A 17,943-nucleotide genomic window follows, 5' to 3' on the forward strand; every position below is an offset into this window, starting at 1 on the left:
TTGTAGGCGCTGGAATGAAATAACAATTTTCTTCGTTTTACCTCATTTGTTTGGCTCGAAATTAAAAAGGGGCAATGTGATCAGTATAGCTATCAGTGAAAACTAACATGTTTAAATAAGGAATCTATTCTTATGCAAATGACACATTATTGCTTTAATACGACATCGCTGAGCGATATAGCGATTAGTTTTTAGCCAATGAGGTAGAATGTTTTTTGTTGCGTTGGATTGATCAAATTCCAATCGCTCGTCGCAGAGCTATGGAGTATTGAATTAAGCTTTACACTCTATTTCTCTCTTACCTTATAGGACCTGGTTTAGCTTTTATAGCATATCCTGAAGCTGTAGCTCAAATGCCTATACCTCAGCTATGGGCAGTGCTATTCTTCTTTATGGTCCTTCTGCTTGGAATCGATTCGGAGGTAAGTAGTGTCGTGTTTCTGAAAGTAGATAGATGAATTTATTTGCTAAGGCTAATTCGCCCAGCTCAAACGTAAATAAACCATTTTCGATTGCTCAGAACCCCTTACCCATAATCTTAAGCCTGGTATGACTAAACCAGACATTTGGAAAAAAAACACCGCTCTTCTTGGACGACTGTGGACATCGGACATACTTACTAGCATGGTTGCAAGAGACAAAAAATATCTACGTACCTTGAAGAAGCATTTATGGTATAAAGTATGAATACCTGAAAGCGTTAAAGCGCTAAATGTATGATGTCATCCGGACCGTATCTTGATGCCTCAATATTGCCTGTGGAGCAAATCTCAAACCAGAAAAGCAAGAAAAGAGACATCGGAATTACACCTTTCATATCCGTTGTAAAACTGCACAATACAAACGCACAACGGTTTATACAACCAAAGAAAAACCAATCGGTTTTAAAACTTGTCACATACGAACTTCCTGAAGCTTCATGCTTCATTTATGATGCTGTTTCTACCATAAGCAGAATTATTAGAGATAAACCATATTCGGAATTACACCTCTCATCTTCCTATCAAAACTGCACAATGCAAACACACAACGGGTTATACAACCCTACTAGCATGACTAGAGAGATACCACTCTGTTTTACAACTCTCACTGTTTCCTGAATTCATTATTAACCATTTCTGCCATCTAGCTTCAAACATAGCACCTCCCTGGACCCTTTTGTCATGTTTGGGTTTGTGGTGCCAAACATGGATTTTGGATTACGCCCTTGCACTTAATATATATCTTTAGGATCTGCAAATCTCATTACATCCGCGATAAAAAAAAAAGGCTGCTGCTGTTGGGGCCGATGGCCATGCAGGGACTACCAATGTTGCTAGCCCTTCCTACCATTTGAAGGGAATTGAAGGCGCTAGCCAGTTACAATCTTACTATTGCCTCAACACGAGTGTTGTCAGTAAAAAACAGTTATTTTCTTACAAGTTAGGACAAACGACTCAAGTGCTAAGCTCACGCCTTTCAATTCTCTCCATGTCAAGGTTTTATTAATTTGAAAACCGTCCAATCTTGATATAAAATTGGATTGATTAAACCCATATTTATTGGGCGCAAAGTATCCAATTTTACCATTATTATGTTTTGTAGGCCTATATATTTACACACTTGGATTCATCAAAACATTATTATAATTGACAAAATTTAACTTGCCACATTGTGGTGTCCATGCACCACACCGAGATGACTAGCGAGCGTCAGAATACATCAACACTAAAGTGCAGAATATTCGAACAAAATTCAACATTACCAGATTTTCTTTCCAATTAAATAGAATACTCTCAGTGAGCACTGAACTGTCACTTGTCAAAGGAAAAACTTTATCCCAATGCATTTCTATGCATTTCGCTTCTCTATAATGTATTTCCGTATAAATATATCTGGTCCTAAGTTGGGAAACATTTCCCACCACTGGATAAAGGGATATCATTTTCCCTGCAAACGATCCCAACTGCCAAGCCGACATCCATGGTAGATTGGACAACAACTTTTCAATACAGTTCAAAGTATCAACCAACCTGCGATTAACTAACTTAATGACGCCCGTCTCTGAATTCCATGACTATCCTAACCAATCCAAGCTGGTAGTAGGTGTACACAGACTTTTCAGTGTTTGTAACAAATCCAGCTGACAGCAAATCAAGAATTATTTGAATGTGACCTACACCAACCATCATCAAGGAAGACGATGACAAAAAAGCCTTGCTTCCTCCAGTGCCTCACAAGTGGTCTTAGGTACTTGGTAAACACATATGGTGCGGTGGAAAGACCAAAGGGCAGTACTTTAAATGTAAAGTACTTTGTAATTCCACCAAAAATCCACCAAGTATTTGCAATGCTCTGAAAAAATGATGATAACCTGACTTTAAATCAAAGCTTTTTAAAAAAAAATCAATTGCAATATTCCAATCATCAAATTTTATCTTCTGTTTCCACAGATATTGGTTGACATATCTTAGCTTTGAATTGATACGGAAAGAGGGTTAATCACACATGGCATATTTGACAAAGAACATTCTACAATAAGATTTGTACTCAAAAGATCCTTAATAGCTTCAGAAACAAATTCACTTTGTTTCAATGCTGATTTGTTGTTCTTAAATGATGCTGGCATAGGTGTGTCCAAAAACATAGGTGTGTTGAAAACTTTGGACCCGGCACCAATCGCTGACCAAAATTGAAATCATACCGATCAAGCTGGAAACTGTTCGGTTCACTTTGTACCTGTTCATTCTTTAATGTAGGAGTAGTAATAGTAAAGGAACCTGGAAAAATATCAAAACAAATTTGAACTAAGACCTTTACACAGTGATGTGTGTAAACTTACAATGTATCAGCATTATGTAAACATTCTTACTTCATTTACCATGTTTACAAAAGTAGTTTTGCCTGATACACATCCAAAACCGACATTAAGCATAATTTGCCACACATTTCACTAATCAAGCCAATGCTCTTTCCACTGAGCATCACCAAACACAACTGACATTGCTCTAATATTTCTCTTTACTCAAAAGATGTAGCCCATAAAAGCTGATAAATCCTCAATTTGTTGAAAAGGGGGAATTCCACCCATCAATCTGGGAATATTATTATATACAAAAAACACTCATCATCACCACAATCATTCAGACTGATGCCTGATCACCATGATCACTAGGACATTTTAGTCAAAACTAAAAACAAATTTACATTTGAGTCTGCATTGCCATTGCCCTCCTTCTTTGGCTTGATTTTGTTTGCTTTCACTAAAGTATCCCTGGGAATATCCCCTTCGTCAGTGACCCTGTTTTCCACAAGTGAAGCACAGGTCCGTAGCCTTTGGACCGGCTCCATAACCGCCATCATAACTGAAGGGCCTAGATTGGTAATTTTGGTATTGGTTGAAGCGGCAAAAAGACCATGGTTATTACATGCGTGGTTCAATGAAGTTGAATGAACCTTGTGGCCTACTATACGGCTTGGCCCAGCTCTAGGTTTTGCATTTTACTTCTTTCTTGCCGTGGCTCGAGCCTGGGCTTTCCTGATTTTCCTATCATCCTCACTATCAGACGCCAGGTTATCACAAGTATACTCATCGACCGCCAACCACCTGGCCTCCGATTTGTCGACCAACTTTATGAACTTGCAATTTTTGATCTCGTTTGCAACCTTCTCAATGAGAGGTTTTGCAGTCATTACACTATATACCTTGAGCAATTTAAGATAGAGACTTGTCCAAATATTCAATTATGGAGTCAATAAATTCAACCTTTGTTACCTTTAAAACGGTATTCCTCTTTCTTGGCAGACTTGAGCCTCATCAATTCCTGTGTAGCATGAATGCCGTACACCTCCAATAGCTTGGGTAACTGCCCCTGAAACAGTCTGATTTAAAATTGCTGCTAAATTTGATGCGTTTACCTGTACCTTCAGTTGCTCTTCTTGTTCTTGTAGCTGTTCATGTCTCTGTTGAAAAGGTTTTTCACCTCCCTGATACTGTCCTATTCCCTGATACATTACACCTCAACGGGACGTCAGCCACCATCTACACACACATGCACAACACAAGCCAGGAGTATGAACCGCACATCCGCACTCGTTGGAAGAAAGCAGTCAATGCTCATCTTTCTCGACCCACTCAACTTACCCGGCAAACGGCTTTGCATAAATTATTTAAATGAAGTTACTGTTAACAATAGAAAATATCATAGATAACAACAGAACAAGTAGTTAACTCTATTTATGTCTACTGCATGTTTCATTTTATAGCTCTTCATTGTGGCAGGGCAGGGCAGCGCAGTAACTTATTATTAATGAACACGGGCCAAAGGGCGGTGTTTGTACTCAAATATTGAGACAAATAAAGCTGACACACAAGAAGAATGGTATGGGTTCTATAAAGGGTTTTATTTGCACCCTATGTGCATGATTTTTCTCGGGAGGGGCAAACATCCATCCAAAGCTTTCGTTTATTTTTTGGCCTTAACTCAAGAACAGCAAGACTTATGGAAATATAAATGCATTTATTGGCTTCATTTACTAATTTCCTATAATAATATAACGAAGTATTGTTTTTTAGTTATATGGCTACATCTGGAAAAAAATATGGCTCCTGCCATCCCACTCATCAGCTGAAAATTACTTTCGGAAAATAATATTTTTATCATTAGTGTAGATACTATTTTTGTCATTAGTGCAGTCTGGATTTTATTACTCCACCTGGGTTTATGTATTATCCTCATCAATTCAATATTGTATTCTCAGTTTGTAGGTGTAGAAGGTTTCGTCACCGCAGTGGTTGATACATGGCCTCAGATATTCAGGAAAGGTTACAGAAGAGAAATGTTCGCTGCGTTCTACTGCTTCATATCGTGTTGTGTAGGAATAACTATGACTTTGCATGTAAGTACACAAACACAAATAAACAACACGGCAACATTTAATGTCATCTTCAATATCTTTATGCGGGGACTACCCACTGTGGGGACTACTCATGGTTCGAACCTGGGATATCCGAAAGCCTAGGCGGCTAGAGAAAATCCTCAGTGGCATATTTGATTATTATATTCATGATAATATTTGGGAACCATTTGGCCTAAATCATGTAGGGAGACTTTATTTGATTAATTTATTTGATTACATTATATAGTTTTGTTTAAAACAGCTGTAAACAAATTATGATTATGATTATTATACAAACTGATAATATTCCACATACTTTCAAGGTTATTTGGTTCTGTAGGTCAACTATCTATTTTTATTAAAGGTTTATGCATAAAATTTCCATTGAGTGCTTTTTGTCGATTACTAGTTTAACTTTAACGTTCCAGGGTGGTATTTACATATTTCAACTATTTGACAATTACTCTGCTAGCGGATCAGCCTTGCTGTGGATATCTGCTTTCGAAAGTTTCGCCATTGCATGGTTTTACGGTACGTTTAATAATTAAAACTGCTATAACATCACTGTTACTCTATCACAATCATCAAATCATTTAGCTGATAATTAAACTGAAGTCGTCCAAAGCCGCTGGTCCTGATCAAATTCTTCCTCGGTTGGTAAAAGAGTTCGCCTATGAACTGAGTGTGCCCCGGACTGATATATTGAATAGTTCTTACCCAGAAAGTAAAGTCCCCAAACAGTGGGAACAAGCAATAGTGGTGCCTATACCTAAGCAACTACCCCCCCCCCCTCCTACTGAAAAACTGAGACCAGTGTCACTCATCTCTGTTTTTGCTAAAGTTGCTGAAGGTTTTCTTGCGGGATGGGTACGCCAAACACGGATTTTCCCAAGCATACCATCCTTGTTGATATGTTAATGTGCTTGGAAGTCCGTGGGGCCATCGTTCCATGGACTTGTGATTTCCTCCGTGATAGGCAGCAGTGTGTTCGCTTTAATGACACTCTTTCAGACTATGTTCCACTTCATTGGGGAGTCCCTCAGGGCACAAAACTCGACCCATTGGTTTCCAAATTCTCATAAATGATGCTGCTCAAAATTCTACTTCTAGTTGGTGGAAATACATGAATGACCTGACATTTGCAGAAAATGTAATGGATCATAACCCTCCAGCTTTTTATAATCTGATCTTGATCAGTTTACTGAGTGGTCCAAGAGTAATTTGCTCAAATTAAATCTTTCCAAATGGCAGACCCTCCAAGTTTGCTTCAATAAAAACAAATCTCAGGCTGGCAACTTAAGAATTGCTACAGAACCACTGTCGTATGTCACGGAGGCCAAGTTCGTTGGCATTTATCTTCAGAACAACCTGTGGACATCCAGGTTTATAACATGCTTATAAAAACAATAAGAGGTTGTCCTTCAAGAGGTTTGGCTTTGAGAGTGAAGAGCTGAGTGTCGTTTACAGTGGTTATGCAAGACCGATTCTTGAGTATGAGAATGTTGTGTGGCAATCTAGCATTTCTGTTAAGCTGAACAATCCAAAGAACTTGAGTAATCCAAAAAAAAGCTTATAGAACAATACTGGGAGGAGATTACATTGCTTATCATGATGCGCTGCTTAGCTGTAAACTTGACTTCCTGTCTGATAGGGGTGGAGCACTGCCGTAGGTTTGCTGAAGGGTTGTCTAAAAAAGAGCGAACACAGTCATTAATCCCTCCTACCAGACTAAAGAGGCATGGTCGCAATTTGTGTAATTCCCACAACTTTTCCTAATTCCGTGCCAGAACCGAGCGCTCTCGGATCTATCCCATATTTCGTTGAGCTCTTAATAAACCAGTAATCTCCTCTTAGGGTTGTTCTTCAGTGCCATGTATACCTTCTTTTTTATAGTCTGGTGCAGCAGTTATAATATTTTGTCGATGTTTTGAAATTTAGTATATAATAATATCTTGATGTTTTTCAATACCTGTGCAAAATTTGATCAAAGACAATATTTTGTGTGCAATTTGTTTTTGATGTCTTTTAAAATTTTTAGTGTTCAATATTTTTAATGTTTTAATATGTATGTTTGAATTTGAAAATGTAATTTGGCCATTTGGCCACGATATGTGAAATAATAAAATACCAATAATATAAATACAAATTAATTATAATCGGTATATAGCTTAAACCATGTGCATTATGATGAACAAGAACGTATTACATAATAAATCATAGACTGCCCCAGAAAAAGTTCTTACACAGCTCAAGAATACTCAAATTTCTGATTCGCTTCGATCTTGGTATTATTTTAGGGATATGGCAGCTCAAGATCTTGGCTTTGAATTGAACGAATTGAAATTACAGGGGAATTTGGTATAATAAACATGTCCGCACCAAATCAAAACAGTATTTCTACTATGCAGCCTGGTATGAAAGAGGAATTTATAATATTACTGATTTGCTCTATACTGACACTCCCACTCCAGTTCTGAAGTCTTTTGATGATCTTATTATTGAATTTGATATCCCTTATAGAGACAGGAGGAAATACAATACATTGGTTGGTTAATAGTATTGTTGAAAGGGAATTGCTTGATGATGCCACTGTTGAAGATTGTGATTTTTTAAATATATTTTCAAGCAATATTCTGTTGGCACCTAAAGTCCCTCGTTATTGTTACCAAATTATGGTTGACAAATCACCTCCTGATAAAGCTCAACTGTATTGGGATGAATTGCTTAATGATAATAGTAATGAGGAGACTATGGATTGGGAGTGGGAAAATATTCACTCTCGTAATTTTTCTTGTACCATTGAGACACAATTAAGAGCATTTTATTTCAAAGTTTTTCATCGGGCTATTGCACTTAATAAGTTCCTTCATAAAATTGGGAGAAAGGATTCACCTCTATGTTCCTTATGTGATAAATATCCTGAGACCATTTTACATATATTTTGTGATTGTGAAAAAGTAAATCCCATTTGGCAGGCTCTTCAAAATTTGATTAATATGAAACTGCATTCTGACTACAATTTCAACCAGATTGATGTAATGTTTGGTGTACCGGATGAACCCTTTTTGACATTCTTATTTTTATGCTACAAATTTTTTATTTACAAATGTAAATTCCAAAATGTCTCTCCCTCGTTTAGTGGTCTTTAATCCTTTATCATTATCAAACGTAAGATTGAGTATCAAATTGCTTTGAAAAAAGGGAAACTATCTCAACACTTCCGTAAATGGAGTGTTGATTTTTGATTTCACTCTTTGGTTGTAAATGTACTGTTTATAAATCACCTTTTACATGCTCTTCCTGTACATGTACATGTAATTTAAGTATGCCCACTTTTGTGGTGGCAGGTAAATCTTGTATGTTTTCATGGTTCAATCTGATATGTTTGGTCACAGAACTTTTGTGTATGTTTGATGTCAATTTGTGATTTGATTGATGTTTAATGATTTATGTATACTTGTTCTAATTTTTTCCAAAAAAAAAAAAAATAATAATAATAATAATAATAATAATAAATCATAGACAAGAATTTTACCATAAAGTGCTCGGATATTTGTACTACATGTATATCAAAACACAAGCGGATGATGTTGGATGCGATAGATAAGCTTGTGGGTTTGCACCTTCCTCAGAACCGGTGTCCTTGCTTGTTAAAAGGACGGTTTGGGGTGCCGGTGCGAGGGACACACTACAGTATAAAGGCCTTGTGATCTGACCCGGGGATCTGACACGATAACCCTTAGGGTTAGGGGTATAAGGGTTAGGGGTATTGCGACCCAATATGGTTGCAAAAAGAAATTAAGCGGCCGGGACATGACTAGGGGAGTGACATAGGGCAGACTGAAAAGGTGATACATGTAAGGACGGATTTTCAAAATGTCCGGGCTTGTAACAGATAACCTCATGCGCGTGAATTAACGATCCGACATTATCCGTGACGGTAACTTGATGCTTATTATTAAATTTATCAGGTGGAAATCGATTTTTAGGAGATTTCAACGAGATGCTTCAATTCCGTGAAGGCTGTTGTGGTCCAGTATGGAGACTTATTGAATTTTATTTCCAAGCATGTTGGTACTTGCTGACACCTCTATTTTGCTTAGTAAGTATACATGATGTCGATTCTATTTTCAGTGCTGACAGGATTCCGAATGTGGATCCCGAATTTGTTGTGAAATGGTCAAATTAATATCTATCACTATCTCTAAAGTGTCCCATAAAATCTAGGACCTAAACAAGCCTCCTGGACTCAGAATCTTGAATCTGAACATGCTAAGGGAGAGCACAGCTCAGTGGTTATAGCTTCTGGTGTACGAGGTCCCAGGTTCAATTTTCGGCGGTGAAAAAGTTGCCGGTATTTTGACTTGGAAACAAGTATTAATTTAATTGATAATATCTCTAGATTAGAATCGGACTTCCGCTCTCCCCATTTAGAGTTGGGTAAATGAACCACGATAGAATTCCGTCCTTCTGAGCCGACGTTAAGCCGTCGGTCTTGTGTACAGAAGCCATGCCAATATACATGTAGCTCAGTCGGTTTGGAGAAGAGTAGGGTGTTAACTCCTGACTGTTCCAACCCTTCCCGGCATTCAACTGGAACCCAATCATGGCAATAGAAATAACCTTCTTTTTTGGGTTATCCAGACTTTCTTGGGTATCCAGGGTTGTCAAACCTGAACAATACCGGAATACTGCAAATCAAATAAGCAAACTACCGACGTAAATTGACACTTTGTACTTTTATTTTCTAGGCTGTCTTTATCTTCAGCTTTATTGGTTATGAGAATGTAACATACCAAGGCTACGTGTATCCATGGTGGGGCTACGTCATAGGCTGGATCCTTGCCTTATCGTCCATGGTCACAGTACTATTGTATTTCCTGTATGCATTCATGGCGGCAGAAGGTAATCTTTCTGATGTAAGTACAATTTTATGAAACTTCCCATATCATTCATTATCATGAAACTACAAAAAACACTATATGGCCTCTGATTGCTCCCGCTGCACTTATACGTTCAAATAAGCGACCAAACTGCTTAGTATAATGTAAGGAACACCATTTGCCCTCATTGTAGCAAGAATGACATTAATGACTTACCTAGCATGCCTAGCATGGACCCGGGGGTCACTCCCATTGTGGCCTGTACACCATCCGCGATAATGAAAACGCGTAAAAAGGGTCGTTTTTCGTGGGTAGGCACGATACGCGCGTATCGCGTTTAGGGTGTCAAAAACATGAAAAATTGGAAAAAAGGGTAGCAAAATTGCAATTTCTAAATACGCGGAAATGAAATTTAGGGTATGAAATTTGATGTTAGGAATGAAATCCCTGTTTAGGGTGTCGTTTTAGCCAAGGGTTAAATCCTTGTTTAGGGTGCTTTTCAAAAGTTGATTATCGCGGATGGTGTACATGCCACAATGGGTGTGACCCCCCGGGAGCATGGACTGTCATACTGCAAAGTTAAGGGGGCAGGTGTGAGTCCCACTGATATTTAATTTTACTTACAAAAATATTCTTAAGAGATATTGAGGTCAAAGTGTACTTGATGCGTAGATCTCTCAATAGCCAAATAATTGGGTGAAATCGCGTGTTTAAATGTACGGCCCTGTTATCATATCAATGGACTGTACATCATGCATCAGATAGGATATCCCAATTTTGTGAGGGCGACTTACATTATGACGTCATAGCGACATTACGTGAGGGATGTAGATAACTTATTTTGGTATAACTGGATAGGGGAGATTTATAGCCCTCCACCATGTCCACTGGTACCCAAACGAACAGCATTAATACAGAAACACAATCCATTTTCGATGCCACACACTTTCTTAATAGAAAGTTTAATCAACCCATTCACTTTCTAATCATTTACAGAGATGGAGAGCAGTGATTACACCTCGACTACCTAACCGTGATACGGAAGGAGAAGTGTTAGAGGATATGGAAATGGACAAAATCAATGTGCATATATAACAAGTCGAACAGACGATATGCAGATACATGGGCGACAATCCCGGGGGGACAGGATGGGACGTTCCCCCCTCCACACACACATTTCGGCAAAATTACCAATTTTTTTGTTCTTTTCAGCCACTTTTTGACAATTTAGGCCGATTGCCCCCCCCCCCCCACATTTCAAACCGGATTGGAGCTTTGTGCAGATAGAGACTCGCAGAATGTGATCAATTGATATTATAGTCGGCTTGGCAGCACGCTGATGTGAGTGATTTCCATACGTTTCAGTACTTCGGAAGACGTGGGCGACTGAACGATTTGGCCATTCAGACATCTTTAATGCAGTTCGATTTTGAAGCTGGGTGTTTGAAGGTTAAACCTGGGAGTCCGCTTGAAGACTATTAAGCCTTATTAGATAGGTCCCATTTTATACTGTATGGAATCCGAAAGCCAATATCACATATCACCCAGGAATATTCCTGGGCAAGTTAGTTCTTGGGCGATATTGGTTCTTTGGATTCTTCTCGGCTATAAAGGGACCTATCTAGTAGGGCTACTCGAAATCCAGGTGTCCAGAGCTGAGTTATAAAAGATGGATAAAAAATGGGGACACATTTTTGAAACACCTAGGCCTAAGCCAAAAATGATGCTCTGAACGTAGGCCGGGACATAACCTGGTCTTAAAATGATCGTGACTTTTCTATTGTTTTTTATCTAGAATAAGAATGTTGTCTTACCATAATTATGTATACATTGAAGGTGGGAGACCCCATTGACAGCCCATCCATATCTCTTGACCCCATATCAAAATACGTATTGAAATGTTGACACATAATAATAAACATAATATTGATGTGGATGGGACATTGCGATACATTTTTTACATCCGTACATCTTCAGCTGCATCTTGCAAATCTTCGATTAAGAATGTTTGTGTAATTAGCTGCCATAAAATCAATGGGAAAGTGGGATCATCCACCTTCAAAGTTGGTTATATATTTGGATGCAATGAGAAATATGTGGGGTATGTGCTGTGTGTAGTGAATATCAATGTGGGTGGGTATGCATTGCCATTTATTGGGGTGCGTATGTTTGTGGGGGTGGGTAGGGGTTTGTGCGTGGAATGTGGGGGTATACGTGTCAACATAGCGTGCATGGAATGTACTTGTGGTAGGATATGTGTAAAGGTGTCAAACACTGTATTATAATTGTACAAAATAATTATTGAGATACAGAATTGCATATTCATATGCAGTGGTAATAATATGAGAAGAATAATTTAAAATTATACGTCAACACTACTTGTTTATTTCGCTTACCGAGATTGCTTTCGAGAAAGTTCCTCGTCGTCAGCCGATGTTGTTAGCTCTGATGTTTTTTGGAAACGGCTATACACATTCATTTGATCAGGTTGGTCTTGAGCCATTTTCAAGAAAACATCAGCTAACAACATCGGCTGACGACAAGAAAGTTCTTCGAAATCGCACCCGGTAAGCGAAATAAGCAAGTAGTGTTGAAGTATTATTTAAAATAATCATTCCCTTATTATTGAGATGTTAGCATCAGAAGAAAGTTACTGTTTTTCTCATATTAAACAACAGTAAACATTAAAAGTTTGAGGTAATATTTCGTTCAGATAGTGTGAAAAAACAAGTGGTAGCAATTTTAGTGTTCCACTCAAGTCAAGAGTATCCAGCAATGGGACATTCCCGGGGGGACATTGCGGTACATTTTTGTTCCTTATATCCAAACCACTGAAGTAATTAGCTCAAAATCTGCTTAAGTGAAAGCAATGTGACAAAATCGGATCACCCAAAAGCTGTATGGGTGGAAGGAGAAATAAGTGTGTGGGTGTGCGTGAGTGGTGAGTAGGGGGTGGGGGGGGGGGGTGTGTGTGTGAAGTATGAGGCTTGGGTGTGTGCAAAGGTGTTGGGTATTTTGTGTTTGTGGGATGTATTATACTAGGATTGGGGTGTGGGTGTCAACAGTGCTTGAAACGGGCTTGCAGTGGGATATGTGTAAGGTGTCAAGTCTTTCTGTTTTTATGTGCAAAAAATGTATTATAATTGTTAATATTTATATATCACCGGTTAGTCATTGTAATATCAGTCAGGGTTGATACTTTAAAAAAATATAATTAGGTTTTAGAAGTGTCAGGCTTGGCATGCATAGGCGTACCGACATGGATCAGGGAACAACAAAAATACCATACATGACAAAATCTGCCAAAACTTGTATATTTTTCTTTAAGGCCGCAGGAGCCATATTTTTCAAGTTTAAATGGGCATTTCGTGATAATACTATGCAAACGTTGCTATCCGATTCCTTATGATGTTCGCGCAAATTTGGCTCGGTTGTTGTTCTTAGTTTATATATACATGACGATTTATCTGTGTGTTATCCGGGGTCCCCTGCCAATACTACACCGTATAGTTGCTTCTTATTGTAATATATTTACCCAAAGTTGTGTAAGATAGAAAATAACATGTAGAACACCGTATAAATCACCGTGTTAATGCAACAACGTCATATCTACATTTTTTTTCCTTTTACAGGAATAGCATTTTTGTGTGTCAAATTTGTTTCTCATTTATATTGTTTTTTAACATTTTGATTATTTAATAAAACTTTAATTACTTCTAGGGCTAAGACCCGCAAAATACCTTAAAATGCCGATGCATTTACGACGTTCTTGTATACTGTATACAAATATACGTAGGCCTATCCGAAGATATGTATAATTGCCCGGGAATTTTGAGTTGTACAATAATTTATGTAGGAGATTATTGTATAGATTTATGTAGAAGTTAATGTGAATGTCTACCTCTGTTCCTCATTTTTCCTGACATTTTCATATCATTTTTTGATGTGTAGTAAGTCAGAGTTGGGTCAAAGTGCATTTAATTTTTTTTTTTTTTCTATTCATGTTTCTTAGTCAGATATGCCTTTATGGCAACTTGGATAAGCATGGTTGTAGATGTAGATGTGTTCTATTTTCATACTTAATAATGACTTAGTATATATTGCTTGAAACCCTGTAACAGGTCAAATAAATAGTTGAAATAATGTATTGGCATTTATAAAAAAAAATTAGAAAAAGAAGAGAGCCCCAACAATATTGTTATGTTTTTAGATGTTTAATATCAATATCGTATAATTAAAAGGACATTTCGTGATCCACAGCATCATCCCCCCCCCCCACACACACACACACACACACATTTTTCTTATACCACTGGAAATATGTGGCTATACATAATGTTTACGTACAAAATAATTCTTGCAGATTATATAGTTTAGCGAAAATCTCGTGATATTTGAATTGAATTACGTTCTGGGCACCATGCAGAACAAAATTACAACACATTGTCTAAGACATGGAGCATGCAGTGAAATACAATAATCATGCATGCATTACTCGCAAACGCAAAATCGGAATCAACTTAAATTTTGGGAATAAATTTTTCGTGGATCGCTCATTCTACAAAATCCGGTGCCAATAGCCTTTTTTCCATTCTTTGGTCCACAAACACTTTGTCGAGCATTTAGGGCATCTGGTAGAACTCAGCAATGCTCAACGAGATCTACACGGACATATATAGTTTTCCATACTTTAAATGCTTTCTTCAGCCTGATTAACCCTTGCAAAGGCTCAAAAATCGCTAAAAATGTGTTTCCACTGCTCAAGTGTCACATGATCATCTAACCCTGAATATTTTCTTTGAATAAATGCGATTTCTTTACATATTTGTTGTTTTTTAATTAGATAACGCACCGGTATATTGTTTATCAACATTATTTTTTAGTGATTAAAACGTCTTTGTGTAATTCTAAAATAAATTGCACTTTCCACCAAAACGCTGTGAGCTACGTTACCCCTTTTTAAATAACACACGTTATTGAAGTAAAACAGAGGTATCAATGTAATTTGCGGTTTTTGAAAGGAAACACTCAGGTTTTTAAAAATCACAGTAAAAATCGTGATGCTGTAGCATTTTTGGCATAGAAATGTTGTAAAAATTGAAATTTCGACCGACCATGTTAAGATTGGTGAGCTACGTTACCAGGATTCTATAGTATGCACTTGTATTACATGTACTTCCTAATAATATGTGAAAGCTACCAGTGGTCGAACCCCATTTATATTAGAATTAACCGACATAACGTTCTAACGTTCGCAAATCACATTAAAAACATTAAAAACCAGTGAATTACGTTACTGTGAGCTACGTTACACACTCATTTACGCATCTTCAAAACTTCTATGAAATGGTGAAATCTGTTTTACATTTCACTCAAGTGAACTTTAGTTTGCTTTTTATGACCTTGGATTGAGTAAAACCAGCCCATGACTTCCTGAAAGAAAAATATGCAAGTGGTGTTGGCAATTTTTTACATCTGAAAGTAGCGATACATTTACTCTTAAAAAACACAAAAAGCAGGTCTTTTTGAACAACTTTTATTTTTTCAATTTTTATAGTGGATTGGCACCGGATTTTGTAGAATGAGCGATCTACTGAAAATGTCATAAAAAGAGGATGCTAAGATCACGAAATACTCTTTAAAGTGTTGTTGGTGTTATTTTAATATGTTTAATAACATTTTATATTTTGCTGTCTTTGAAATATGTATTCAAAATAAATTCACATCAAAAGATGCCCTGAAAGGGATATTATATCAGCTTATATTCATTTATATATAAAGAGTGTTATTAAATTGCAAAGATATCCAGTGATAAGAAAACCTGAATGAAATAAAAATCATGATAAATGTTTGAAATGGCGATGAAAATCGGACTGCCCTACTTTAGCCATTTTGAATCAATTTGAATAGTATTATAATAACCCTTTTTTACAATAAACAAATATATAATAATGTTGTTATCTTTTGGGGGCGCCGGCAACGGCGGGGCCCCATATATTTGGCATGACTTTGTAACAAGAAATGTCTTTAAAAAAGACAACGCAGTGATTAAAGGGAAAGGGCTGTAAAGCTTCTAATTTCGGTCTTGCTAGATTTACTTCAACTGTTTTGCTTAAAATTATGCCCAGCTTAGAAATAAAAACACACTTGCTTGGTTTTGAAGAGATGGCGCTATTACGATTGCAGAGTAGGCATATGATCCAGGTGAAGAGCGACATGATTTGATTTGATGCGGCATTGATCCAAAAAGCTGATTTGTCGATCAAGGAACCAGGAACTTCATCGATAAACATGGTTTCTTATTTTAAAAAATAGTTGCAATTGACATTTGTTGTAAGTGTTATTTAAAACATTTACCTTTACAAAAATCCTTAAAATCCCGTGCGTATAGGCTTGTCATCTTTGTTTGAAATACAAAACTATCCACAAAACACAAGTTCGAATATCCGCGGCGACTTTCCGTTTAATCAATAACCAGGCATGCAATATTGTCAGGTATTACAGCTTATTACAACCGACAGTTATATCATAATATGGAAAACAATCCTTAAGAAGCAAGCAAGCCTATTATATTCTAAATTAAATAATTCTCCAACAACCCTCCACAACATGATTTCCTAACAATAGTACAAATGTAACCGAAATGGTAAGATCTTTATTCCTTTTTATTTCAAACCAACCCTCTTCCATCCCATGCAGTACGATTTTATACCTGCAATAAAATGCTTTACTTTTCCTAATCTTTCTTTGCTTAGTATGCTAATGTTACATTATTGTTTTAAAGAAAAAAATTGTATCCAAACGGTTACATTTCAGCCCCGCCCGGGGGTGGCACTTCAATATGAAATGGATATAGGTGTAGGGCTGGCCAGAACGGGGCATCCGGTGAGAGCAAAATATAAAAAAATATGGGGTCATTGCAAGCCTGAGAGCATGATTTTGTGAGAGTTAAAATCAGTGTACAAAATATGGGGTCATTGGGTGAGAAAGGGACCGTTTGGATCTAAATTAGGGGGCATTGGGTGAGAATATGATGGAGTCTTTGGGTGAGCGCCAAAAGAAGCCTCGAAAATCAGTGATAGACGATTCGTTGCTGTTCAGATGGAAATAATTAGGGTCGATCTAGGTCTTTGGGTGACAGATCTAAAGGAAAAATATGGGGTCTTTGGGTGACAGAGCATGTGCTGGTAATTGGGTCTTTGGTTGACGACAGCGATGGTGAAAAAGGGGGTCTTAATAGCCCTACATACGCGTCACATCCAAAGTGGGAGATTTCAGCACATCATATCATAGCTCCCATTGGGCGCCCCATTCCTTTTTTAAAGGAATTTTTATTTGAGGTACCCACAAATTTAATCATTAGAGAGAATGCGATGTTCCATACGCAGCACGTGGACCTTACGTTTTTACGTACGTTAATACGGTGTTAAATATTGCTAGTCTCTGCTAGTGGATTGTGCTCATTCGTCACGAAGGAGAACAAGGCGCCTGGAACAAAGATTATAAGCTACTCACTGATATAGGTCAATAGAGGGCATAGCGATTGAAAAATAATGGTTAGCGCAGGCTACCTAATTCAAACAGCACGCTTTTGATTTTTGACTAAAAACCAAGGTTAACATACTGCTTAAACTTAATTGTATGTGCTCCCCAAATTTTATAGTTGTCCAAAAACATATATTTTGGTAGATTAAGGATCACTATCCATATATCATGACTTTACTTTCAAAATGAGACTTTTTCGTCTTGAAAATTGGGCGCGTTGCATGAACTTCGACATGAGGTAAAATCAGCATATTTCAACGTAGCACCTGCGTTTTATTCCAGGTTGGGATCCAAAATGTGAAATCGCAATGTCATTTTTTATACGCAAAGTATCACACACATTTCAATGGGCAATCTCTGCGTATGGACATCGCGTATAAATTTAGTAAATTTTTAACACATCGCTGCACCTTTATTATAATGATTTTTAATAGGCCTAATGTCAACTGCAAATAAACAGAAACAATGAAAATAATAAGTCTCATAACGATGACCTCTGTCTGTAGGTCTTCCACTCACAATATGAGATTAAGGGAGTGTTCATAAATACTTTGTAGGGGGTCGGAGAATATGGAGGGTCTTATAAACAATCAGTAGGCCCTAAGTTTTTTAGCGGGTTCGCCGTCGGACAAGCTTT

At 37.4% G+C, this 17,943-nt stretch overlaps 1 protein-coding gene across 1 annotated transcript in view; it reads left to right on the forward strand.

Moving 5' to 3' along the window:
• Window positions 1-11,410, forward strand: part of LOC140153019 (sodium- and chloride-dependent taurine transporter-like) — a 31,735-nt gene extending 20,325 nt beyond the window's left edge. The window contains exons 8-13 of the mRNA XM_072175605.1: window positions 310-422; window positions 4,741-4,878; window positions 5,307-5,409; window positions 8,850-8,980; window positions 9,630-9,797; window positions 10,758-11,410. Of these exons, the coding sequence (XP_072031706.1) occupies window positions 310-422; window positions 4,741-4,878; window positions 5,307-5,409; window positions 8,850-8,980; window positions 9,630-9,797; window positions 10,758-10,856 (752 nt within the window). The 3' untranslated portion in view covers window positions 10,857-11,410. The remainder of the gene's footprint in view (window positions 1-309; window positions 423-4,740; window positions 4,879-5,306; window positions 5,410-8,849; window positions 8,981-9,629; window positions 9,798-10,757) is intronic.
• Window positions 11,411-17,943: the final 6,533 nt, after the last annotated feature.

Source organism: Amphiura filiformis, chromosome 5, assembly GCF_039555335.1.
Source record: "Amphiura filiformis chromosome 5, Afil_fr2py, whole genome shotgun sequence".
NCBI lineage: Eukaryota > Metazoa > Echinodermata > Ophiuroidea > Amphilepidida > Amphiuridae > Amphiura > Amphiura filiformis.